This window comes from Scleropages formosus, chromosome 25 (genome assembly GCF_900964775.1).
Source record: "Scleropages formosus chromosome 25, fSclFor1.1, whole genome shotgun sequence".
In the NCBI taxonomy this organism is placed as follows: Eukaryota; Metazoa; Chordata; class Actinopteri; order Osteoglossiformes; family Osteoglossidae; genus Scleropages; species Scleropages formosus.
Window position 1 is genome coordinate 9,440,039 of NC_041830.1, and position 26,652 is coordinate 9,466,690.

General features: G+C 45.9%; 2 protein-coding genes and 1 long non-coding RNA gene across 4 annotated transcripts in view; 2 read left to right on the forward strand and 1 right to left on the reverse strand.

The window, feature by feature from the left end:
* Window positions 1-16,199, forward strand: part of dhrs11a (dehydrogenase/reductase 11a) — a 28,521-nt gene extending 12,322 nt beyond the window's left edge. Inside the window, exons 1-7 of one of the 2 annotated variants that reach the window (XM_018731343.2) lie at window positions 5,123-5,292; window positions 7,186-7,395; window positions 10,620-10,714; window positions 13,274-13,403; window positions 14,359-14,451; window positions 15,171-15,236; window positions 15,386-16,199. In XM_018731343.2, coding sequence (XP_018586859.2) covers window positions 5,287-5,292; window positions 7,186-7,395; window positions 10,620-10,714; window positions 13,274-13,403; window positions 14,359-14,451; window positions 15,171-15,236; window positions 15,386-15,427 — 642 coding nt within the window. In that variant the 5' untranslated portion in view covers window positions 5,123-5,286 and the 3' untranslated portion in view covers window positions 15,428-16,199. Of the gene's footprint in view, window positions 1-5,122; window positions 5,293-7,185; window positions 7,396-10,619; window positions 10,715-13,273; window positions 13,404-14,358; window positions 14,452-15,170; window positions 15,237-15,385 lie in introns of those variants that run through there. The other variant, XM_018731342.2, reaches the window with a different exon arrangement.
* A 1,085-nt stretch (window positions 16,200-17,284) lies between these two features.
* LOC108921494 (sodium- and chloride-dependent GABA transporter ine) lies at window positions 17,285-23,307 on the reverse strand. Its single transcript, XM_018730967.1, has 13 exons — window positions 23,181-23,307; window positions 22,127-22,261; window positions 21,815-22,019; window positions 21,207-21,339; window positions 20,989-21,123; window positions 20,807-20,910; window positions 19,719-19,843; window positions 19,330-19,442; window positions 18,519-18,659; window positions 18,337-18,436; window positions 18,122-18,222; window positions 17,858-18,025; window positions 17,285-17,748 (listed from the first exon to the last, which is right to left on the reverse strand). Exons 1-13 carry the CDS (start codon window positions 23,305-23,307, stop codon window positions 17,590-17,592), a joined length of 1,746 nt encoding a protein of 581 aa, XP_018586483.1. The 3' UTR covers window positions 17,285-17,589.
* A 782-nt stretch (window positions 23,308-24,089) lies between these two features.
* Window positions 24,090-24,812, forward strand: LOC108921598 (uncharacterized). The gene is made up of 3 exons (XR_001965063.1): window positions 24,090-24,306; window positions 24,510-24,671; window positions 24,757-24,812. It is a non-coding gene; the product is annotated as an uncharacterized LOC108921598 (long non-coding RNA).
* The last annotated feature ends 1,840 nt before the right edge of the window (window positions 24,813-26,652 follow it).

Sequence of the window (26,652 nt, forward strand, 5' to 3'; positions counted from 1 at the left end):
TAGACTTTTGTCCCATCCAGGGTGTACGCTCCGTCAGCCTTGTGTCCAGTGATTCCACGATAGACTCTGCATCACCGCAACCCTGCTCAGGACAGGTGGTAATTGAACTTGGATGGATGGATGGATGGATGGATGGATGGATGGATGGATGGATGGATGGCATCCCTAATGATGAGTTACTCTTCTGCTGAAATGTGTTTTGTTCACAGATTATAAGCAGCTGAACTTTTTAGAAGTCAAAGTGTCACCGTTTGGGTCATCTGCAGGTTTTCACAGAACCCATGCTTCACTGTCCACTCTCCACCTGCTGCATCATATCAAATGCAGCTGCGAAGCGTTTGCCAAAAAATGGGGAATGGGCTTATTGTGCATACGGCGCATTGCCAGCAAAATCATCCCATCCGGAAAGCGTTTGCTCTTACGTACAGGCTGCTCGCTAAACCCAATGCTTTCCGTTGTGTAATTGCGTCTGTGCAAAGTGGTGCAGCGCAGTGCAGTGATTACTGGAACTGCAGTAGCTGAAAAGTTCCCCCGGGAGAATCGTTTTACATTCTTCCCGCTAACATGACGTGCACATTTTCAGAGTGTAACTCAAAAGCCGATAAATTATTCTCATTTAACTACTCCGAAAGGAGGAGTTTATAGGCTTAACTTAATTTACATTATATCACAAATCATATGTTTCTTGTTTTAATTATGTTTTTTATTATTGGTTAATTTCTTTGGTACCTTTCTCCCGGTGTCTCAATGTTAGGTTTGTATGCAAAGCTACTTTCAGTACATTATCTTTGGTACGCAAAATGTCAACGTTTTGCATTTTGATGCGTTTAGGGAAAATGGACAAGAGCCTCCATGCGCTTACTGAGAGGTGAGAATAAAGAAGTTTCTGGATAAGGTTTTTACCCGTGGGCTCTGCACAGTACAGCAGGGTCGGTTTTATTGTGGTCCAGCCCCCCCCCCCCCCCCCCCCCCCATATATACACGCACGTTTCTAGTCAAACATGGAAAAAATACCGTTCCATGTTATGTTTCTCATGTAAACAGAGTGAGTGTAGGAGCAATTTCCAGCCTTGGGCTGCTCCATTAGCACAGCTGAGAATCCCTGTTTGGACAGGTTTGAAAATGTTTTGACCGAAGGGTTGGTGGGGAGGGGGGGCTTCAGGTCATGAAGCAGCGCCTTGCTGGTAGAATGAACTTGTTGTCCTTCAGCGGAGATGAAGCGCTCCTCTCTGATCCCAGCAGGATCCTGTGCTGACTTCCATTATTCAAACTCCGCCCATTTCTCCCTTTTTTTTTTTCTTTTTTTCAATAAGAGCCCTTATAATGAGGACATAAATTCAATGTGACAAGCAGAACTGCATTGTGTTACAGGTGCTGGGAAGAGAAGAAGGAGGCTACTCTTTTCGGTACCACTTCCTAAAATAGATTTCTTTCATGAAGATGCATTTTAGACGCGCCGCTCCATCATATTACTTAGCCATTTACGGTGCGCTCTCAGACAGCAGGGAAGAAATCGAAGAGCAGTTATTAGCACATAATGTAATTGTCCTGTAGACCTGAACCTTTTGAGGGGTGGCGACGTCCATCTCTTGTTTGAAAATGGAATTGATCGAAACCCTTCCTCCGTGATTTTACATGTATCAGATGCTTTTCTCCAAAGTGACTTCCAACAAGCTCTATGTAGTGTTATGAGCCCACACACCTTATTCACCACGGTGACTTACACTGCTAGATACACTACTTCCACTGGGTCACTCATCCATCCATCAGTGGAACACACACACACTCTCTCTGTCACTCACACACTATGGGGGAACCTGAAGAGCATGTCTTTGGATGGTGGGAGGAAACCAGAGCACCTGGAGGAAACCCACATAGACACCGGGAGAACTTGCAAACTCCACACGGACTGAGCGGGGCTCAAACCCATGTCCTCTCGCACCACCCATGCGCTGTGAGACAGCAGCGCTACTCGCCGTGCCATCCACGATAATATGCTGTTTTCCTCTAGCATAGATTCATCTTTCGTCGACACTGGAAGCCCTAATAATCAAATACTGGTCAATACTGGTTCCTCATCCGTTCGACGGCTCTGTCGGAGGGCCGTGAGAAAGTGAGGTTCGTTTACTTTATCACGAGAACAAAAAGCAGCTGAATGGGTGGTGTGTCACGCTAGTGGTAACATCACCGTGGTAAAAGTACAGACGCATTACAATAGCTACTGATGGGTACAGTGCCGTTGTGGGGAACACGGTGGGAACGACATGGGACTTAAACAGGGTAAATAGCGCTGATTAGAGGTTTAAGCCCTAAACTGCTGAATTAGCTGAGCCGAGTGAGGTCATATATTGCCGTAGCTCTCAGGTTGTTAGTTCGTGTTTATCTGCACGTGGTTCGTCTGGGGGTTGATTTTAATTGCTATTTACCGTAGTTTTGCGCTGCGGTAAACATAGGGGACGAGCTCTTGAGTTGTGCAAAGGCCTACAGAAGATGTCTGTGCTTTAATGAGGCTAAATACTAAAATTACTGCTCAGATTCTTTTACAGTTATAGTTTGTGCTGTTGTTTAACCCAGTGACCACCAGTAATATGGTGTGCGGGGGGTGGTGTAGCGGTCAGAGCTGGTATCCTTGATCGAGGTACTTACCCTGCGCTAACATAGTAAAATTTGCTATTAAGTAGCTTGACATTGTGTATCGCGTTAGAGGAAAGCATCAGCTGAGTGTGTGCGTGTGCCTGTACAGTTTGGTTTAACAGGATCCTGCTTGCAGCCTTCACACCTGAGGATGAGCAGATTCCTGGTCGAATGCGAGGTGTCTGTGGAGCGCCACACTGACGTCTTCCACCTCAGATGAGGTCGAACCCCGGAGAACGGCACCGACGGTCTGACAGGCCAGCTCTCGCACGCGCTTTAGGGACCGCGTGAAAGGCGCCCGCTGACCGCAGAAGGTAATCTGATGTCGTATACCCACATCCTTTCTACCTGTTCCTCTCCAACTGCTGGAGGGACACAGCTGGCGAATCGGAGCTATTTTCCAGCCGCGGGTCCCGATCCGAGTGTTTTCCGAGGAGAGGAACGGCTATCGTTGCCGCACGGCCTATTATTAGTTTTCCTTGCCCGCGGTGCCCAGTGAGAAGGGGCTCAATAACGGTGTTGCCTCATGTGGAGACACCTGCAGGGCACCAGGCAGATGCGAAATAAGATTCAACAGCCCTGCATGCATTTAATTTTTAGAACAGTGCATTGCTTTATTTAGAGCTCAGGGGTACTTTTTCATTATTGTGCGTATGGGTGTGTGTGTGTGTGCACAGCCCGAAAGGGAAAGTGCACCGTGAACTTTTGCGACTCACATTCTTGTCGCTGAGCAGTCCGACCGGAGCTGTTCAAAGGAACTCTTTCAAAGCGCAGCCCGTGTGCAAGACGTGCGGAGAAATTCTCCAACAGCAATTGGCGTCTTTTCCCGGATTTAAATCTATGAAGTTCTTCCGCGTTGTTCTTTACCGATGCTCAGAAGTGTTTCTATGTGCGTGCCGAGCCCTCAGCTTACGAACACGACCGAGACCAGAAATCTGTCCGTCTACTTCGATTTACCACGTTACAGTGACAGCTGAATTTAATAATACTTACATACATATACTTTTTAATGGTTTGGTTTTGTAACAAAAAAACACTCTCAGAAAGCTGTAATGAATAGAACATATTTTGTGCACTATATCTAAGTTTGGTAACTCCTTGTCCACTGCTGGGTTGCTTTATTCCGTATCCCAGAAGTGTACAGTGTGAGACATGGTACACAAGACCGCTGTATTGCAATGCAACACTTATTTATTTCATTTGTTCATTTGGTTGATGCTTTTCTCCAATGCAGCTTACAATGTTAAGGTACTTATAATTTTAGACCCATTTATATTGCTGGGTAATTTTACTAGAGTAGTTTAGGGTAAGTACCTTGTTCTGGGGTGCTACAGCTGGAGGTGGGAATTGAACCTGCAACCTATTGTGTCCAAAGGCAGCAGCTCTAAGCATTACATTACCGTCTGTTCCATTTTTACTGTTTATTAACTTAAAACTACATTAAAACTGACACTCATTTAACACTACTGCAAATAAAAAGTACATTATCTGCAAAACCCCCAGTTCATTCCCATCTTCCCGCACGGCATCGTGATCATGAGTCATTTTTCTCTTGAGTGGTCGGTTAATCGAAAAATGAAAAACACGTTTTAGAAAAATCGCAGTTTAAATATTTAAAGTGATTTCCGAGCATAACTCCCAATACGCTGCACTGAGTATTTTGGTAAAAATAGAACTGGAATGAATCGTCACATTCTTCGCATCAGCCTCCTCCCTCCTCTTAAGATCATCGGTAATTTGTCTCCCTGGCGGTAGGACATTGCTCGGAATAAAACAGTTTGTTTAGAAAATTCTGTATTTCTATTGATGTGCAAGCATACCACTCTAAATAGAAGAGAAAAAAAAATATTTTAAGATGTGTTTAAAATTTGCTCAGTAGAACTTTGCAGTTGCACATAGCAAAATTACCATCATATCAACATGATCAAAGAGAAGGACAAATATGATGCACTGGGACTGTCACACGAGCAGACCCCCTTAGCCCACCCCATGAGAACAGTGAGGTGAGGAAGTACCTTCCTAACACCCTGTGCCCCACATAGTGTGTGTGTGTGTGTGTTGGATATTGAGAAAAGAAACTGACCAAAAGACACAGTTGATAGTGAGGGTTTTAGTCCTGTGATTGTTTTTTTCCAGGATCCTCTCTGTGGGAATATGTGTCATCATGCGTGTGTCTGTGGGTGGGCCGCCTGGCCCCCGTCGGCTCTGTCCCGAATATCACGGCGACGCACTGCGCCACGCGCCCCCTTGGCGAGCTCTGATGCGCCCCCGCCCCCCATCGGTACCGCTGACGGCGGGAGCGTCTCCGGTCAGAGCGCAGCCCAGACCCAAACCCAGACATCACGTGAGCGCGGGCTGCCATCAGACTCAGAGTCCCGCGCCGGGTCACGGCCGGACCTGGAGGGCTCTCCTCCATCTGCGCGGAGGCGCGTGGGAATCACCGAACGTCTGACGGCTCCGGTCGCATTGTAATCGTAGGTCCGGGTGCTGTTTCGAAGGCTGTGTGCTGGACGGAGGCGGTCGTTGCTTATACTTGCACACGACTTGCGTTGTTCCTTTAAGCTATGAGACGCATGAGTTTCTCTCAGGCCGCGCATTAGCGGTATTTGTCCTGAGAGCTCTGGAATCGGTGTGAATTGACCAGACCGTTTGATGGAGGTAAAAGGGCGGTCGAACGTGCGTAATTTAATCACGATTTCTTTCAGGGCGCTTGGAACTTATCCTAGCGAAGGAGGACTGCGCGTGAGCGCTCGGACACTTTGGCGGCGCACAGGGAGGCGCAGGCGCCCCGTGGCACGCGGGCCGCGCGATCGGAAATGGGCTGGGTCTCCGTTTACGCTCTACGACGTTTGCACGAGTTTCCTCCGGGCACCCTGGTTTCAAGTGAATTGCCGACTCCACATTGCCCGTAGGTTGTCGGTGCGCGTCACGAACGTGTGTGTGAGCGCTGCGCGATTCAATGGACTGGCGTCCCATCCGGGGTGTCCGCTTCCTCACGCCCTGTGCCTCCAGGATGGACTCTAGACCGTTGTTACCCTGCACTAGACAATCGGTTATCGATCGTGAGTGAGCGTCACGTCGTTTCAGGTGTGTTTTGCGCATCCCCTTTCTTCTATGACCTTCAGCCTCTTGCCTTTCAAGTCCACATCCGTTTACGTGCCTTTTTCGAAACGCGTAAGCGCAGTTCTGAGGGTGACAGGCTGCCGCTACTCAAAATGAGGCAGCGAAATCATGCGCGTCCTCTGATTTCCCCAAGGCTTCATCATCTCTCCAGTTCTGACTGAGGGAGGCGAGGTCACCGTGCATCGAGGCATCATTTGTGAGTGGCAGCCGTCAGATCGGACCCCCGCCCAAGCCTTCAGTGCCTCTGCTTGCCCGGCGGGGGCTGGTATAGAAGGAGAATCAAACTCCCGAACCACAGTCTTCCCTTCCTGCATCCTGCTTAATATGTACAGTACATGTGTCCCCTTTACATTTATTCGTTTTGCTCCAAAGCAACTTACAGCATTAACCTGCTTAGAATTTGTCACGCATTCGCACAGCGCGGTAATTTTTGCTACAGCAATTCAGAGCGAGTGCCTTGCCAAGGGTACTACAAGAGGAGGTGGCATTCGAACCTGGGTACTTTGAGTCCAAAGGTGCAGCAGGGCTCCAAACCAGCATTCGGGTTTTATATCGCGGTGTGCGTTGGCTGGTTCCACCGGGCCAACAACGCTAAATACCCTCAGTAACCTCCGCGAGCCGTCTGTTCAGATATTTATCCTCATTTCCCTGTCGACGAAATGGCCTGCACCTGAAAAGGTCATTTTCAGTTATTTCATGCAGGATTGCACCGTACTTAAAATACGTGAAGTAAAGCCTTAATCTCTGCATCATCACCATCCCATCAGTTTTGGGACCATTTGGTTTTCTTTGGAAAAAAGTGTGTGTGTGTGTGTGTTTTTTTTTTTTTTTTCTTTTTGAATGTCTGTATAATCATTGTGGATGCAAGTCCAGTAATGAATTTGGGAAATATGAAGAATTAAAAATTAGAAAAGTATTCCAAGATTGTTAAAATTCAAAGGCTTGCTTTTGCCTTTTTATTATAAATGTCACAGTTATTGTTCCTTTTTTATTGACCTAAAAGATACGTTTAGGGTCATTTAGATTTATTCCCCCCCATCAGCATACATTTTTGTTAGTATTCTTATCAAAGCCATGATGAACACATATAGAAAGGAAAAAAGAGAAAAAAAATAGTTTTTACTTTGCAGGATTGGAATATTTGTTAATTGTCGGATCTATAACTGAATAAATTGAATTTTTTTCATTGATTGAAGTTGGCTATTTATCGACCTACTTAGACATGTCTGGTTTTATCTTTCTGCCAGTTCTTTGGAGCTAAGAGATGAAGGGAAGTTTGTTTTATGTAATATCCATCCCCCCATCCAGTGTCTCCACACGCTTAATTTAACACCAAAGGCGATGAACTTTCTTTTACAGCCCTTTCCTAATGATACCGTACCGGTTCTGGCGAGCTCACAGCTTCTGCTGATCCCTCCTGGCTTTTAGAAGCTGGCGGCGGAGTGTCAGAGTGCCGGCTACAGCGGCACGCTCATCCCGTACAAGTGCGACCTGTCCAACGAGGACGAGATCCTGTCCATGTTCTCCGCCATCAAGACCCTGCACCGTGGCGTGGACGTGTGCATCAACAACGCTGGCCTGGCCCACGCCGAGCCTCTGCTGAGCGGCAGGACCGACGGCTGGAGGAACATGCTTGACGTAAGCACCGCCGCACCCCACCCCACCCCACCCTCCTCTCATGCTTCCGGAATCTCGCGTGCAGAAGGTCTCCTGGAAGACACCTCTTGACTCGGTGTCCGGCTCAGAGACACGCGACGTGAACGAGTTAAGCCTTTTTGGCGGTGTTCAACAGCCTGAGAGTTCCTGTGTGGTCCAGTAAGAGAGCAATGGGATGATGGGACTCTGTGTTAAGGGCTTCGCCACCTTTGCCCTGAGCACGGTTGTCCCCACTGTGTCACGGTCCTTCGGGAATCTCCGGCCGCAGAGGTGCGAGGCCTCTCTCCCGTGGCCGCATCAGCCCGGCGCTTTGTGCCCGTTTGCTCTGAGCTGGGAACTATTTATGGGAATAAAAGAGCCTTTATGGTGGATGAAGGTGTGAGACAAGTGGATAGGGTGGAGATGATAGCTAGCACCTTCCAGATGAAGGGCCCAGGTTGGAATTTTCACCCTGCCGTTGCACCCTCAAGCAAGGTACTTTCCCTGAGTTGCTAGAGTAAAAATTGCTCAGATGCATAAAATTAATTGTAAATAACTGTAAGAAGCTTAGAGTACCGTCCTAACATCATAAGTTGCCTTGAACAAAGAAATATTATTTTTAATATTAATAGTAACAATAACAACAATAATAATAATAATGATGCATATATCTTGGAAGGTAAGATGTTAATAGTATTTCACACACATTTATGTCTGCTGTAAGCAGCATTTTAGGCAGAGTGTTGGTGATGTTTTATGTTCCATACACACGGTATTTCAGCACGTGGGTATTTATTAGAAATTTTTTCCTATTTTGCACTTGGAATCATTGACCCGTATCTCAGCCGTCTCAGTTCCTCTATTACACATTACGCATTCCTGAGCCCGTAAAACCGCGCTGATGCTCGTCTCAAGAGGGTAATTCACTCTTCGTCGCCTGTGCCCTGGAGTCCAGGGTTCGTGGCGTCGACAGCGAGATGCTGTCGACTTCAGCGCCATTATCAGCGGAGCACTCGGTCCTGCAGGGACCCGTTGGCACCGAACTGTGAAGATCTTCTCTGATCTCGACTAATGAGCAAACTAAGGGCTCTTAGCATTCTCACGTGATCTTCCCTTCTTCTCTTAACTCCTCGCATTCGATATTTATTAGCATAAGAGTGATTACAGCACACATTAAGTACATTTGCACTTAAAATTTAAATCACACCCCTATAAATTATGGAGATTAATACAGAAGCGCGACCTTCTCTTCCGGCCACGTTGACTCCAGAAAATCTCCTGGCATCAGTGTGTAAATTAAACCTCCGTTAGGCTGGTGCCGCTTTCCAGGTGAAGAAAAACAGCCGCTTCATGGTGCGAGATTGGGTTCGAGTCCCCAGGGAATGAGTGGGTTCCACTCGTTGGGGTTCGTTCTGCCCCTGTTTTTGCACAGCAGCGCATGCGGTTCGTTAAGTTCGTGCCACTCAGGTTCCCGAAGGCACTTCGCTTCGGCCGTCCCTTTCTTCCAGCCGCTCGGCCGTTGCCATGGTGTCCGAGGCGAGCACGTACCAGAGTATTTTTAGCATGTCTAATCTGCATATTGACCTTCTTTTTTCCTTCTGCGGTAGGAGGGTTTAGCTTTAACCTGACGTCTCGTGACACAGGTCACACATCGCCTTTGGCTCGGCAAGCACCGCTGTCCCCCCCCTCAAGCCTCCCTTATTCTTAATGGCTGTGTTGCGCAACAGTTGGGGAGTTTGTCAGCTTTTCGTCCATTCATATCACGCTTTCGGTTTTTTTTTTTTTGCGCTGGCTCGACAAGGAATTTCACCCCATGACGTCCGCGTTTTGGTCCTCGCAAACTGAAAGTATTAGCAAACGGACATCATAGAGCCAGAACACACTAAGCCGTTCATCAGGGAGCACGATGTAGAGCATCACTAAAATGCTCCCACCCAGAATGAACTGTTCTATAAGCGGCAGTATAAAGCACTACTTCTTGGTATCGCCAACATTATGTGACGGTGGTGGAGCAATAAATCGGTGAACTTCACCGATCACGGGGTCTCATCTGGGTCTCTTGACAATGTCTGCTAGGCCCTGTTGGGGCGGCAGGTGGCGTAGTCTTTACAATCACTGCTTTCGGACTCAAGGGCGCGGGGTTTGAGTCCCACGTCCCGCCGTACTGCGCTTGATGGAGGCAGCTACCCTGAACTCGTGGTGAAATTTCTCAGCTGTACGATGGGAAAACAATTGTACGTCGCTTTGGAAAAAAAAGCGAAATGAATTAACATGAACTCTGAAGGGTTTTAGAAAAGCTGGTATATGTTATAGAATTCTTGGAGGGGAGGTGCAGTGTTTGTGATGGACCTGGATTTATACCCCCTGCCTGTAGCCTCGGCTCTTCATGCATGCCTTTTGCCTTTGCTCTGTGCTTCCCTCCTGCCTTGCCCATTGTTGCATCCAGCTGTCGACACACTTCGTGAGCCAGCGCTGCGAGTCGCCGCAGGGTGGACGCCGGGTCGGGCAGCGCCGTGCGAGCCGTCGTCCGCACGGGGAGGCTCTCGGAAGGAAAAGGAGGCCAGCGGGGAGCTAATCTTGTTGCATTTGGCAGAATAGGAGCCGTCTTGTGTCGGACAATGAGGCTTCGGTTACGCTTTATGAAAAAGACGGCCCCGTGCGCTTGAGATGAAATGATCTGAATCTTACTAACGGTGTTCATTATTCGTGGTTTAATGTCTTCGCCCGTTTCTTAAGCCTGTGGATATGTGTTTGTGACGGAAGCTGTACGTAAAGCGCTTCCTGTCGGGTGCCGCCACGTCAGACAGGGCGCCGAAACTCTGGACTCCGTGTCATTTTGAAGCGATCAGTTTGACGTTAACAAATAGACAAGTCGGAGAGAGAGAGTGCATGACGTCCGGAGAAGGGTGATCCTAAAGATCATCTTTTGCGTCTTGTTATGCCAACGTGTCACAATCAAAGGTCTCGAAACTGAAGCTGGAGGTTTCAAGTCTGGATTGAGAGGTCAGTAATTGTGGAACGCAGGGGGGCGCCGGGTTTGCGGTGTCACCATGCGTGGAATGATGGCTTGTGGATTTGCATGACTGTATATTCCTCCCCCCCGACTCTCTTAAGTGCCTGTACGTGGAGTGTGGAGGGAGGGAGAATTCTGTTTGAAGCATACAGTGGAGGGGGAGCGCGTTTCCGTCTCACCTGTCCAAGATCCTTCAATTCCATGTGCTCATCAGGTGAACGTCCTGGCCCTGTCCATCTGCACGCGCGAGGCCTACCGCTCACTCAAGGAGAGAAACGTGGACGATGGCCATATCATCAACATAAACAGGTACGCCCGGATCCCCGCCCATCCGCCCTTCCCATGAGTCACCGGCGGGGTTCGGCTCTGCCGTCCGCCTTCCATTTCCAGTTTATTTTGGTGTTTCCCAAAAGAGGCGCGCCTTGTTCTGGAATCAAGAGACCGATGACCTTTCACACTAGGGATATTGACGACAGGAAAAACCAGATCGACAGTTCACGTTCACGTAGCCGGGCACAGATAGGCGATCGGCCAGCTGAGATTAGAGCCGTGTCGACTCTACGCAGGCAGGTCGAAGCTGCGATGTGCAAACACAATCGGCCTTTCATCGCAGGCTCCCTTTCGTCTTCCTGACGTTGGTCCTGCCAGGATTCAGAGGGTCAGGTTTATTACGTTTGTACACACTGGGGATTTCGCCAGTCATCTGAATTCTGTATTAAGGGTCAATGAAAGATGCGGAGAAGATGAATTTTGCGTGTTGCTGAGGTCTCACCCCCCGAAACTGATCTGTTTGATGCAGCGAGTTTCCTTCTATTGGTGTTAAATCTGCTGTCCGTCAGGTCACTCGGTGTCTCATCTTCTACCATCAGCGCTATCACTAATATTCTGTAGTCCGTCCATCACTAAAAAAAGCCCTTTTAATGGTCTCAATGCTGACGGTTACCCCGTCGTGCCAAGAGTTTCTCTGTTTTTATATTACTCTCTTAGGTTTGACTTGTACCAACAGCACACCTGTCGCTTTGGTAACAGGATAATAACAGTGTGGTTACAATGAATTTTAATGGCTTTTTTCCCCTTAAGATAGTTATGTTTATTCAGACACGTGCATGCACGAAAAGACAAATGTGTCACAAAAATAGCAGCATACCAGAGAACTCCTTTGTACGGAGCATTTGGAGAAAACTGTAACTGTGATGCGAGTGCGTACTATAGATTTAATGAGTAAAAAAGCATCATGTGTGACAATGTGATGTGTCCTTAGTGCATACAAGTGACGGACTTGAGTGACCATCACAGATCACGCGTGAAATTTGGCTTTTATCTCTTTCGAATCGCGCTGTGTATGACGGCAAACACCATAAATCAGTGGAAATAATTAGCCTGTGACTTTTTAGATGCAATAAGTTTTGCTCATTTAGTTTTGAAATGCCAGACCTGTCATTGAGCCCCATTTATTACAGAGTCAATACTGAGTTGCAGTCAGCATAGGAAATAATTACATCCTTCATGTTCTTGCGTGTTTCCCCTGCAGAGCTCTATGGTATTGGTAAAAAAAAAATAGCTTATGATCTATGTGCATAATTTTCTACATCAGGTGTAGAATAAAAATAAACAGAAAATCTCAGTGTTATTTATATATAATTACACTGCTCTTGAGCTGGGATTACACACAAGCTAAAAAGTGAACAATTACTCTGTTCTCACAACTGAATGCACGGACATGAATATAATATTAATAACAACACACGGCAAGCTGATTTAATCTCAGCAAAGTGGAATGCCTTAAAAGAACTGAATAAACAACACACACACACACCTTTGAAGAATTTTTAGAACTTATTTCGCCATGACTATGGGGGTGCGGTGGCGCAGTGGGTTGGACCGCAGTCCTGCTCTCCAGTGGGTCTGGGGTTCGAGTCCCGCTTGGGGTGCCTTGCGATGGACTGGCGTCCCGTCCTGGGTGTGTCCCCTCCCCCTCTGGCCTTACGCCCTGTGTTACCGGGTTGGCTCCGGTTCCCCGTGACCCCGTAAGGGACAAGCGGTTCTGAAAATGTGTGTGTGTGTGTGTGTATTTCGCCATGTAAACATCAGAAGGAATTTAATCTTGAGTCTATTAAAATCTGTAAATAATATTAATAAATACAAAGTCTACATTGAGGGAAGTCTAAGAGGAGAATAATGGTGTAACAGAAAGCGTGATTCCGGGCTGGTCTGTCGTCCTTCTCCTCTGTGGTCATAGTCACCTTCCTACGGTGTGTCTAGTGTGTGTGTGGTTAAAATTTGAGATGAATGGAAGAAGCAGATTTTGTCTGGGAAATGGATGTGCTGATCCTGATATTAGATATTATCAGAGATCTGTACCCAACTGTCCTGCAGACGTGCAAAGAATCAATATGTCAAGGAACAATAGGCATCGTAAATGCAGGGCTGAGCCCAGCCGCTCCCCCGCCGAGCATTGCGCAAAAGAGATGCTTATCTTTTGCCACGACTCTCTTCCCCCAGAAAGGACAGCGCGCCGTACCTGGCGCACCCATCGGTCACGCCTCTTGTCGCACCAGTTCCACCCATCCTTCGGGAAAGCCATTACTTACCACTTTATTGTACGCAATCTTGTAAACAAACCAGAAACACAAAGGGCGACTGATTGGGAGACGTTGAACTTTGGAAACGTCGCCATAAATATGCAGAACGGTTGGTTCATTATGAATTATTAACTATTGCTTAATTGTTGCTTTGACTCTACTGTACACATGCTGGGAATCGTACTGTATGGGCGCTTGATGTCCGGAGCTGCGCCCTTTGTCCTGGCAGCGTGTGGGTTTGGAGCTCACCCGTAGGCCTCTCTCCCTCTCCCCCCGCTCTCTGCAGCATGGGGGGCCACAGGATAGTGCCGAGCGCCGATGAGCACTTTTACTGCGCCACCAAGTACGCTGTGACGGCGCTCACTGAGGGGCTGCGGCAGGAGCTTCGGGAGGCCAAGACGCACATACGAGTCACGGTGGGCGATCACCGATTCCCACCCGACTACAGCTCCCCTTCCTCCGGGCCCATGGTGGGACCAGTGTTAACCACAGGGGTCTTCCTGGCCTTTGCCTGCACTGCGAGCACAACACGACAGGAAAGCAGAGCTTAAAAACCTCCTGCCGCCTTGCTTTTGGGCACCTTGCTTTGTCATTAAGTCGAAAATCGTCAAGTCCTCAGTTTTGGCTCCCATGTGGCGGAACGAGCCTCTGTCCCTCAGAGCTGCTGAATCCCTGTAATATTCAAGGAGGGTCTCAGAATGGACACCCGCTTCTCTCCTGATCTCCTGTCTGCTCCACAAGCTTAACACCATCTTTTGCGATCACCTTTCCGATCAATTGTATGTACAGCTCCTCATTTAGTGTGAGCTGATATTGCACAAACTGTGCCTATAATCATTTGTCTGCTGATGAAATTACTTCTGTGCATTATTTCTGCTACAGGAATGAATGCAAATATAATGCAAACTAATCTGCATAAGACAAAGATGAACTCCCGGGGGGGGTGCAAATGCAGTACTCTTGGGCCAGGGACTCAGCCTAAAATGGCCCAGTAATACATCCACACACACATTTTCAGAACCGCTTGTCCCATACGGGGTCGCGGGGAACCGGAGCCTAACCCGGCAACACAGGGCGTAAGGCCAGAGGGGGAGGGGATACACCCAGGATGGGACGCTAGTCCGTCGCAAGGCACCCCAAGCGGGACTCGGACTCGAACCCCAGACCCACCGGAGAGGAGGACTGTGGTCCAACCCACTGCGCCACTAGTAATACATCCAGCTCTTTTCAATGTTTTACCTGTCGCTCACAAAATGACATAAGTAGTAATAACCAATATTCTGTCAGTTTTTCTTCGTGCATGGTTTCTTTGCAGTTTTCTCAGCAGAACTAATGTCTCATCACAAGGTGTGTCCTTGGTTTCTCCCACAGTGTATATCCCCTGGCATCGTGGAGACAGAGTTCGCCTTTCGCCACCACAACAGCGACCCTGAGAAAGCCGCTGCTACCTATGAGAGCATTAAGGTGAGCAAACACACACACACACACACACACGCACACACACACACACATACACATACATGTTTACCACGCATTGCAGTTTTCATTCATTCATTCATTCAATTATTTTTATTTAGCATTACTTACATTTTTTTGTTCTGTATTTTGATTGTATGCTTGCAAATCGGACGAATGTTGAAATAAAGTTTTTTTTGAGCAAATTTCTACTCATTTTGCCCAGTATACAACCTCTGGAGAGGAACATTGACCGATGCTCTTAATGAGAGGGAGGAGACTCTTGCTAAAAAAAAAGTATGAGATTGCTACCGGTTTTGTATGTGAAAAAAATATCTTGAGGTGTTTGCCGGAAAATCACTTTAAATATGTGACGTAATTTTTAAATGGTTTTAGTTTCATTTCACCAATTAATGGACCAATTTTTTTGCAGTTTTTGAAAATTCTGGAAAGCGTATAAAGTAAAAACTATTGCAGTGCAGTGAACAGTCGGAGGTGCGGTCACGGGCAGGCGAATTGCATGTTGTTATCCTGTGCGGACCACTTCAACCAGTCGCTCAGGTTGGATTTTGCTAGTAGGGTAAAGGCAACTGGAAAACGTTCACATGCTGCATTCTTCCGCGTTATCAGCTGCTGTTTATTTGCCTTAAACAATATCGTGCTCTCCTCGTTCAGCAGGGTTGAACTGCAGGTTATACACGTGACGTTGCCATGTTTGGTTTTTGCAGTGTTTGAAGGCGGAGGACATAGCGACTGCGGTTGTGTACGTACTTGGTGCACCTCCCCATGTGCAGGTAACCTAAAAACAAAAAAAAAAATAAAGAAAAAGGTTCGTTACACAGATTCAAAGACGGAAATGGGAATTTTCTGGAATCTCCACAACGCATTTTCCGACGGTCTTTGAAACCCTGTGTTTTTATTTTTCAATTTTCCCCGTTTACAGGTTGGAGACCTGCAGATGCGGCCGGTGGAGCAGGTGTCGTAGCAACCGGAGGGGAAGCGACTGGACCGATCACGAGGAACGTGGTGGATCGGCACTGACCTCTGCTGGAGCAGGGAATAGTTTTTAAACTGGAAGTTAAGGGTCGGGTTTGGAGATGGCAGGACAAAACATTCATGCCATCCCTTTGAGTGCCACGTTTGTTTATTTGCTAAAGTACAAAGTAAATGATAGCCCCCCATTAACAGAACATAGTCGACTTTTTGTTTTCCTCTGAATCGCTGTCCTGATTTTGTGGTTCAATGCAGTTGCTACAGAGAGGAAACCACCATTATTTGCTCTTTTTTTTTTTCAAAAAATTCCATGTATCTGTTTAAAAAGAAAAAAGTTATAATTGTTCAAAGTAAGGTTTGGATCTCTGTTATTTTATTTTTCTTTTGTTTCATGATTTTGATTGTAGAGGTAGTTAAGGCCCATACTGTAACTATGGGTGATCAGTCTATTTTTTTATTGTACTGTTGTTGAGATCTGGCGAGTTCCATGCCTGTGTGCTCTGTAAAGTATCGGCTTGCTCTGGCAATGGTGAGAGATGGAATAATGATGAGTAAAGTCCTACCTTTTAGCATACCTGTCTGTCCCACTCCATGCAGTGACATGTGTAATGGCACTTTTGAATTATTCTGGTGTGAGCAAAACACCATTTTCTTGTTTAGGCAAAGTTTCCAACTCAGAAATGGGCACAAATATGATTAAAGGATTATTCTTGTTCCAGTGTGTACAGTGACTAGTTATTCTCAATAAACTTTTTATTGTTATACCTCTGCCAGGGACTTCTTAAATTCCTTTGTGGCATCAGAGATTACTAAGGGGATTTGGGATGAAGTTTGCATTGGTGGCATTTCAAACAAATGTTGGAAATTTGTCAAAACACCACTCTGGCCTCCCAGTCAAGGCCAACTGGTGGTTGGCGGAAATCACACGCACATCACGCACACACACGTTATCATCTGAAACCGCTTGTCCCATACAGGGTCACGGGGACCCGGAGCCTAACCTGGCAGGAAATCAATAGCTGTAAATTTTAAATTAAATATGTAATGTTTTGCAAGGGGAGTTTTTTTTTAATGGTTAACCCTGAAGTGACTGTGCCACAGTGACATTTCCACAAAGAGTTACCCAACAGTGTAACTCTGTGCTTTGTCTCTTTTCAGCCCTACTGGAGAAAAGTGTGAGCTAAATGAATAGATGTCAATATATGAAATGTTATCAGGTCATCATAGAAGGGGGTGCTAACAAGCTTATAGAGGGAAAAGGGGTCAGGCCAGGTCATTGACCTGACAGGGCGAGAAATATATTTATGTACCTAAACTTCTGTAAAATATTAATATTTCTGTAGAAATACCGTGACCGAAGTTTAGGAAACTCTTATTTTTATGTGCTGTGGCCTGTACACATTAAGAGATGATGAGCGTGTCAGCAGCACCTTCAAAAAGATGTACCATGCCTGAAGTGCTCGATTTTTTTCCCAACTAATGGAGAAGTTATTTTTGGAAAAATTTACAACAGATTAAATCAATACACAGCTAAATATGACCACAGGTACACACACACACACACATTTTCTGAACCGCTTGTCCCATACGGGGTCACGGGGAACCAGAGCCTACCCGGCAACACAGGGTGTAAGGCCAGAGAGGGAAGGGGACACACCCAGGACAGGACACCAGTCCATCGCAAGGCACCCCAAGCGGGACTTGAACCCCAGACCCACTGGAGAGCAGGACCCAGTCCAACCCACTGCGCCACCGCACACCCTCTGACCACAGGTAGTTCACACAAAATTGAATAACGGGAGACATCAGCCAAGGTGAGAAAAAAGCCTGAATTGCACTGCTCTTTCAAGACACAAAAAATAAATCTGAGCACTATTCGTAAAGTTGTACTCTAGACAATGATCCATGCAGATTGTGACGGCGTCAAAGGGGGTGTGATTTTCTTCATGTTCTTCATGTCCTGCACGCAGAGCTTTTGCACGGCCTTTGTTTTTTCGTCATGATCCCAACAATTCAGTGAATATTCCCACCCACATGCAGTTTTTCCATCCACAGCCGTTAGAATGACATGATGACCGGAGGGATCAGGTCTGTAGCTCCTCCTCCATCCTCCAGGAGGAGGCCAAAAGCTCACCAGTTCAGAAGGTGATAAGCTCAAAACCTGGTCTGGCTCGTAGTTTGTGCTGGTAGTGAAGTGACGGGAGTCATGACTGCATTCAAGGGGCATTTCATGTTTGGGAACACCTCTCCTTGACTCTCAAGAAAGGCACTCTTTTCATCCAGGCCACAAGGAGTGATGGACTTCCACAGTCTCTGCAAAGTGAAAGAAGATGAGCTTTTGAAATAAACGCTTCCTTGTGCTTACCTTCAGCCTGTTCTTAAGCAAGGCATCCTGGAGCGAATGGCTGGAGAGTGAAGGCACCTGTGTGAAGGTACCAGGTAGGACCCACAGGGTGTGCAGAGCACACAGAGGGATCCAGATGACGGAGGCCATGGCGATGACCCAGCCGATGCCTTGACACCACGCTGGATACTGGTAAGTCTCATAGCGGGCCGGTTTGAACTGAATCACCGAGAACACCAGAAGAACCTGTAAAGAGAGCACGGAGTGTGAGAGTAACACCTCCCTTAAGATCGTGGAGGAAACAGCAACAAGTTCGGTGTTTTAGAAGGAATGAGGACTCACTGCAACCAGAACAGGACAAATGACAGCCCAGCACACAGTGAAGAATGTACCGGGTTTCTTTCCCGTCATCTCCTCTACGTTCTCAGAAAGACGTTTTACTCCTATGGGTTAGTGAGATGCATCAGTAACGAACGAAAATAAACGTAAATAATATATCCTGTGGCATTCATCAGTTCATGGAGAGACTGTCTTAAAACGCCTGTGGATGCTCTCACCATACAGCCAGCAGATGGCAAGCACTTCAAAAAATGCGAGGAACATGATGGATATGATGGCGGTGTAGTGGTCCATCAGCTGAAACACGTAGATGCCGACCTGGACGTGAATTTATAAGTTACTCCATGGTCTTATGTTTTGCCACACGTACTGGGGTACACTGGCCAGAAAAGTACTGTACCTGCATCACGTGAGGAATTCCCAGCAAAAAAGCAGAGCAGCAGACAATGAGGATCAAGATCTCTTTGTTCTTGAGGTACTTCAGTAGAGAAGCACTATAGGCATCAACGAGGCTGGTCACCATTACTTCCACCATCGCAAACTGGAAAAGAACGGGGAAGCATCCTGGATAAGGACGTGGACTTTAACTTGATGGATACGGCCTCAAGGTATTTATTGAACCTGACATGCTTCAGTTGAATAGCAAGGTTTAGGAACACGTTGCACTGTGCCTGGATTTGGATGAAAAGAGCAGAGCAGCCTTGGAAAAAAATAAACTACAATAACTTGTTTGTCAGCGCTGTCTGGCCGTGCCAGTTTTCCGCACTGCCGTGCCTCATTTGTTGCCAAGTGCCAAGCTGTGTTTATTTTATGTTCTGAAGGTTCGAGTGTGGAAGCGCAGTGTGGCTTCTAAGGCTGTGGTCCGGAGAGGCGTCCAAGAGCGGCAAGATCGATGAATTATTTGTAAATCAACGATTTCTTGTGAATTATCAATGAAGTGAACAATTTTGGCAGATAATGCCACATGTCCCTGAGCAACGAATGTCGTATTGTAACACTACAAAAAAATCTAGGAAAATAAATAAGAAATGAGACTCGTCGTGGAAATGGAACACTTTGTGTCTTCTAATCTAGAGTTAGGGTTTAACATGGAACCACAGCAGAGCACTTAACCGGAAAGGGAAAATAAACTGTTCAGATATTAACGTATGATGAGGCACATTGCTTGAATGTGAACCCTGTGGAAGGGGTGCCTTTGCAGGATGTTCTACCTGACTGTCAAGTCCCAGACAGAGCAGCATGAAGAAGAACAAGACAGCCCAGAGGGGGGCAACGGACATCGTTGGGAAGGCTTGTGGGTAAACTACAAACACGAGGCCTGGGCCTGAACACGTTCAAAGAACACATTGCCATGAGTTAAAACCTGACAAGCAATCAATACAAAACTCATACAAGTGGAAACTGTGTGAAGTGAAATGAAGGAGTTTATTGTGTGTGTTGCGAAATAGACGAGACCCAAAGTACACTTGGAACTAAAGGTGCGGCGCACATCGAAATACTGTAAATGACTAACAGAACAATCGGACCCGACCGAGGAGGGCAAATGAAAAAGTGAACAATGGCACTAGAACCCAGAGCTGGACAGGTGTCTTCGACTCACCGTCCACAGCGATGTCACTCACGGCTATGCTCTGCAGGTGTGACATGTATCCAATTGCCGAGAAGATGACAAATCCAGCTAGGATGCTGGTGAAGGAGTTGGTGATGGAGACCACTAGCGTGTCCCTGTGTTAGAGAAGCCAGATGATATGGAAAACAAGCCGATACTGTGGAACAGCAAGCTTTTTCCAGCAACATTTGCAATAAACATGTTACGACAGACTTGTAAGCCAGAGAAAAGCAGAGAAACTGTGTGCATGCAGCTGCAGCATATAATGATTCATTTCTTTGGAAAAAGCTATTAACTGATCCTAACTATGGATGAAAATCATCAGAATATAAAAAAATCGGATTAAAATTTTTTTTTCATTTACATTTACATGTATTCATTTAGCAGATGCTTTTGTCCAAAGCAACGTACATCTCAGCAAAAGTACAATTTATGCATTACATTGAGAGAAGGAGACATATCTGTAGACATGAAAGTCTCAAGCAAACCTAGTTTGTTCCCTACCACTTGCTGCGCCGAGGTTCATCGTTCAAGTGCATAAGACACAGGATAGACAAATCCTGACACCCACACCAATTTTTTTAAAAAATATTAGAAGATAACAAATGAGCAATACAATACCAGAGTAATGGCTGAATTAAGGTTGTATTTCACTATTAATTAGTTTGTTCCAACCAGATCCCAACATAACCCCAAAAGTTGTATATCAGACCGCAGCTGAGAACACAAGTACCGTTTTCCCACAATGCACTGCGTCTCACAGTCTCTACCATACACCAACTTGGAATAACTTTCCAAGACAGTCTCAGTTGATCGTCCCAGACCAAATGTATACGACCCGGACTGGGTGTCACAGACTGGATGAATGAAAATTTGAGCTAATTAATAATGAGCGGTGTTAATAATTGCTGACCATATACATAAAAACCAGATTTCAGGACACTGGACATTGGGGGATGATTGTACTATATTTCACAGTGATTTAATACAAGTCATTGATAATTTCCCTGGACAATCTGTTATTGATCAGTGACTAGAGGTGATGTGCACGGAGGAAAAGGAGTCAAATGGAAACTTACTTCAAGATGCTGTTGTGGAAGTCATTGTAACTGGCCATCGCCATGAGGGAGCCAAAGCCAATGCCAAGAGAGTTGAAGATCTGGGCCGCAGCATTAACCCACACCTGGAAGATACAGATGATGAAGGAATCTCAGCTCTGCCACCCCAGCCAGAGAAAATGCTTGCCCACTCACACATCTACCTCCAGAGACTTCAGCTTGTCCCATTCAGGGATGATGTAAAACTCGATCCCCTTCATAGCACCAGGAAGCTGTACGTTGTTTATCAGCAAGGCCACCAGGATAACATAAGGGAAGAGTGCGGTGAAGTAGACCACCTGGGCCAAGACACACAAGACCAGTTCAGTGGCTGTCAAGAGTCCCCCGTTGTGACTCACGCAACTTGAACCATAGCTCTTACTTTTCCAGTTGACTTCACTCCTTTGAAGATGGAGAGGTAGACGAGGATCCAGGCAACCAACAGAAGCAGGATGAGCTCCCAGCGAATGGTCCCAGGGTCCCCCACTCCAGCGGTCCGCTCCAGAACCTTGTAGCTGAACAAAGAGTGGTGGTCCACATCACCTGAATTCCCACAATGAGCTACACGGTGATCATTACACACAACACTCTCCATTATGTGGCCATTTCTTCAAGTCAAACAGAAAGTACCAACAGAAAGTGAGTTAATCTTTCTCTATATCTAATCTATAAAACAGGCCTGCTGTGATTGTTGGTGTTTTGTGAGCTGGTAGTAAACAATGATAAACCCAAAAGTGAGGAATCGTTCACTAAGAATCCATGGCATATGGTAACATCTTATCATACTTTTATCTCACATGAAGCTTGATACCACAAACTGGTAGAGATGTGTAACTTCAGTCAAACACTCACTTCAGCCCTAACTAGTGACTTAATGTAATAAAATGCAACGTTCAGGGTACGAGTGCATGCCCGGAATCGCAACGATTCCTGCAGCCCTGACAGGCCAGGCGAAGCTCCCTCAGCTGTACTCTAATAAGAGGTACCAACTTGAAGAACTGCTGGCTCGCTGTGCTGGAGAAGGAGCTGTTGGTAGTGCTGCTGGTGCAGTTGGGCCTGTTCCAGGTATTATTGCAGTTCTCCCAGGGTAAGGGGCTCTGGAATGAGCTGAACAGGTAGTACAAAGCCCACGTGATGATGACGTTGTAGTACGTACACATAATGAAGGAAATGGCCACGGTTGCTAGGCCAACCCCTGCCGAGAAACCACAAGGCATCGATGAACTGGCTTCTCTGGTTAAACACTAGATGTTTTAAACGATTTTACTCTGCCATACTGGAGAAATAATGGACAATGTGGACCTTTTAGCAGCGGACAGACTTTGGCCATGGCATGTACTGGACCTCTTCTCACATATTGTCCCACGGAAAGTTCCACATAGAGTAGTGGGATTCCCAGGAGCACCAGCATGAGAAGGTAGGGAACCAGAAAGGCACCTTAGTAAAGTAAAGGCAGGGTAAAACCAGAGCAGTGGCATTAAAAAGACACACAGATTGACACAAAGACCGTGGCGGTTTGCAGATCTGCCAGTGGAAACACGGATGCTGGACAGGTGTACATACTGAGAACGCTCTTTGCATGTTCGGTCACGACGGCGCAGTTTTGGTCTCATATCATTTTTCCTAACGCAGCCTGCCCCATGTCCTCCTCCATCATTTTTAAAATTATCCATTCGTACACAGAGTTTACTGGCAATAGGGGCAACTGGAAGTGTGGAGATTAGAGCTGCTGCTTTTGGATGTAAAGGTCAACGGTTTGAATATCACCTACTGCGGTAATACCCTTGAGTAGGGTACTTTATATTTTTCCAGTGGAATGGCTCAGCTGTATGAATGGGTAAATAACTGTATGTAGTTTAACAGTGTAAGCTGCTTTGAGGAAAAGTGTCAGCTAAATGTAAATGACAAACTCATTATGTAATCACAGAGGATTCATTCCCTTCACTGTGTCTTTACCGTCACTCAAACCCACATACCTGCCTAGGCATCCAGGCATCAATGTACGGTCAGTCTCATAAAGGTAGCTTTCGGGCTCAATTTTACTCATATAAGCATTTAAAGAAATTCATAAACATTTAGTGACAACATTTAACTTATAATGCAATTTGGGTAGTTAAGCAAAGTACGATCAAAATGACCAAAAATATTTATTTTTATGCATGAACGTATTTCATTTATTTTAGTTTCACTTTACGTTGTTTGTAAGACTATACGTATTGCGACGTACACACATTTGACGTAACTAACATGATTGCTGCCAGAAAAGGAAAATATGAATGAAATGCACAATTTTGAGAAAGACCACCCAAAAACAACAGAGCAAAAGGTGAAACAGTATTAAGGGTCTTGGTCTTACCTCCACCACTCCTGTAGCACAAATAAGGGAACCTCCACACATTTCCCAACCCGACTGCACAGCCGATTGCAGCTAAAGTAAATTCTATTTGTTTATTCCATGTTGGTCTCTTTGTTTCCGCCTCCATGTTCACAGAAGCCTGAGTCACCGTGGGTAAGCAGCCCAGTCTTCTCCACAAAGTGCTTAGTCAAGGCAGCACCAGGGAATATAAACTGAGCAAATGTAGCACATTGTTTTTATGGCCATTAATAATTAGCTAAGACTGGTAAAGCTGAACTTGAAAAAGTTAATACTTCTTACGGCATTTACATTCAAGATACACAGGACATGATGACACATGTTGTGTGAATACGGTGCCTTGGAAAGGACCTTTAGTCTGGGAAAATAATGTGCCATTGGTCAAATGAGCTTTCTGAACTCTTAAACTCTGTGTGAATACACACACACACGCTTGCTGAAGCCACTGGTCCCAAGCCGAAGCCTAACCCGGCAACACAGGGCATAAGCCCGGAGAGGGAGGGGACACACCCAGGACGGGACGCCAGTCCATCACAAGGCACCCCAAGCAGGACTCGAACCCCAGACGCACCAGAGAGCACCACCGCACCCCCTGTGTGAATACAAATACTGTATATTTCTATATAGCTTCAATCTATTCAGCCCTGCACATTTCTAGAAACGCCACATCTAGAAACAGTGATTTAATACACTGTCAAGGGAAATCTCAGAGTTTCTTTCAAATCTGTAATGAACTTCCAGCTGAAGAAGTTGTTTCACAATGCTTATTTCTTACATTCATCCGTGGCCCATCTAGGTCATTTGAGCCATGTCCTCAGAACTATGAAATGACCACTGGATGGCGGGAGAGTACAAGCAAGGTAAACCATAAAGCAAGGGTAAGAAGAAAAGTAAAGAGGTAAAATGCAAAACAAAGTGGTAAAAGTCCATCTATTGTCACCAACCGCTTGTCCCGGAGCCTCAGGCAGCAACATGCGGCGCAAGGGCGAAGGAAACGCCCAGGACGGGACACCAGTCTGTTGCAAGGGACCTCAAGGAGGGCTCAAACCCAACATCTGCCACACGGCAGGCACCGGCTGAACCCACCAAGCCACCACATCCCTGCAAGGTAGGAAGTGAAAAAAGCAAATAAGTTTTCATTTATACTAGTTTATAATTTGTTTTATCAATTTGCAGATTATCTTCTGAATCATTTCATTGGTTTATAGCTTCACGTATTGTTTGATGTATTGTCTTTTCAGATTAGTTTTGTTCCATTGGTTTCATGATTAATGGGTTACATGGCTCTCCACATCCTTCATATTGCTAAAGAAAAGACAGGTCAAAAGAGGTGACTTGGCCAAGCGAAGAAGGCGAACGGGACCCCAATTTGAATGGGGTGGAGAAGGGATGTCATAAGCAGCCGTGAAAGGGATAGCAGTGTGTTACATTAAAGATACGCAGGACATGATGTAACACCCCAACATACTGTATGTAAGGGCAAAGTTCAAACTTACCATTAATTCAAATTCAATAAAGTATTGCATGTTACAGTATTTTTCCCTTTGGTTTTTTCAAGTCATCCCACCTCTGACTTGACTGGACAGGAGACCTGCCCATCATCATTGACCCCAGGAAGATGAATGTGATTGGCTGGAGAACCAGAGAGGCGGGTCTTGTCTGCATGTTAAAAGCACTTCCTGTGGCACAGTAGATGTTTTGTTCAGTTCTGTCATGTTGAAGTCCCCTTTCCCCTTCCTTTCCCCTTCCTTTCCCCTTCCTTTCCCCTTCCTTTCCCCTTCCTTTCCCCTTCCTTTCCCCTTCCTTTCCCCTTCCTTTCCCCTTCCTTTCCCCTTCCTTTCCCCTTCCTTTCCCCTTCCTTTCCCCCTGGCTGTCATTATTGTTTGTGCTGTAATACTTTGCCTCTATATGTTTAATACTGCTTCTTTTTCTTTTGTTTAGATACTGCAAGTGTGGAGTAGTTTGTGGAAGCCTGTACTTTTGGTCTTCACATTCTTTCTTTTTTTTTTTTTTTTTTTTTTTTTTGTTTCTGGGCTTCAGCTGGAGTTGACCAGTTGAATAGTTGGGCTACTTTTCCTGTTTTTCTTCACACTTGAACGCTCTTACGTACCCCATTTAAATGCTTTCTGCACCAGAACAGTAAGCACACTTCTGTTCTTCACTTTAGTTTGCACACTATGTGTGATCCTGTGTTTTCACTACAAGTGACCTTGTATGAACTTTGTTCCACCCCGGTATGTTCCTGGGATGCTGGTTGCGACCACACGTTCGGCAGAGGGGAACTAATGGGGTGAAAGGCCACGACAGCTGCATTTGCAGAGGGGAAAAGGCCAGTTGTGGTGGAGTTAGGAGAAGCCATGGAAAACAACTTTTTCAGATTTCATTCAAAAGGTCTTGGTAAACTAGCAGGGAAGAGGGGAAAATACTCATCTTCAAGGAGTATTTCTGGAATTCCTGAGTAGGAAGATGGATGGATGAATCACACATCTATGTTTAAAAACTGGCTAAAATAAAAGTATGTGGAAAAAGTCTTGTCTGAGGTTTGAGAAATGTTTGTGTGGGTGTTGTAGGAGAAGGAATAATCCTATGCGAGCATGTTCGTTCTTGTACCTGGTATAACTGGATGCTTCCAGTTGAAGGCTGCCCAGGCATGGGAAACCTCAGTGTGTTAGGCTGGAAACAACTGCCAGGTGTGACTCCGCTGGCTGCCTCCTACTCGGGTTATTTCAATCTGTCTCCATGTTTGGATGTGTTTATCCCACATGTAGAGTGGGATAGAAATCAAAACTTTTGCTATGATAGTTTAATTTCAGCTGAGTCAGCAAGGAGTGACAGGAGGACCCACTCTGTTTGGTATTCAGCTTTTGAAGACCAGTCGCCTCTGTGAATAGGGAACAGAGAAAACACCATCATGCAGGGCAAAATACCCCCTATTGCATGAATACATTTGTGGTTGGGTTTTAGGCCTTTTTTTAATGTTACCATTGTTCATAATATCTTTTTATGTGTATATTTTCTTTTAATAAATAAGTTAGCAGAAGGGTGGCTGGGAGTGTCACCTTTTGGATTTGGTTGGGTTTGTTGGGTTTGGATGGGTTGGACTGCGGAACGAGGGAGGTTTGAGAATGTGCGGCGGGGGGTTGTTGTCTGCGGTGAAATTCCGCAACTGGGAAGAAGTGTCTTTTGTAGCCAAGTGCTCTCTCAGAGACTGTGTGTGTGTGCAAAATATTAAACAAACTTGAATGTTCACTTTTCCATTGTTTTTTGGCATTTTACCTTTCACTTCTTTTATTCTTTAGTTTCAGTCATGATCGTTTCCCTTTTCTTGGATGCATCACCATCACTTGCATCCTATTTATGCTTTGGTGCCATGGTTAGGAGGGTAAAAACAAAAAAAAAAATTAAAGTCAACTACACTAACAGGATGGAAGTCTGTCCTACCTAGGGCTCATGT

Excerpts from the sequence above, each read along its gene's own strand:
- LOC108921494 (XM_018730967.1), bottom strand. The coding sequence starts at position 23,307 with ATGGAGGCGGAAACAAAGAGACCAACATGGAATAAACAAATAGAATTT. Across the intron at positions 22,262-23,180 it reads GTGCTACAGGAGTGGTGGAG|GTGCCTTTCTGGTTCCCTAC; the intron begins GTAAGACCAAGA and ends TACTTTACTAAG. Across the intron at positions 21,340-21,814 it reads GCGAGCCAGCAGTTCTTCAA|CTACAAGGTTCTGGAGCGGA; the intron begins GTTGGTACCTCT and ends CTCTTTGTTCAG.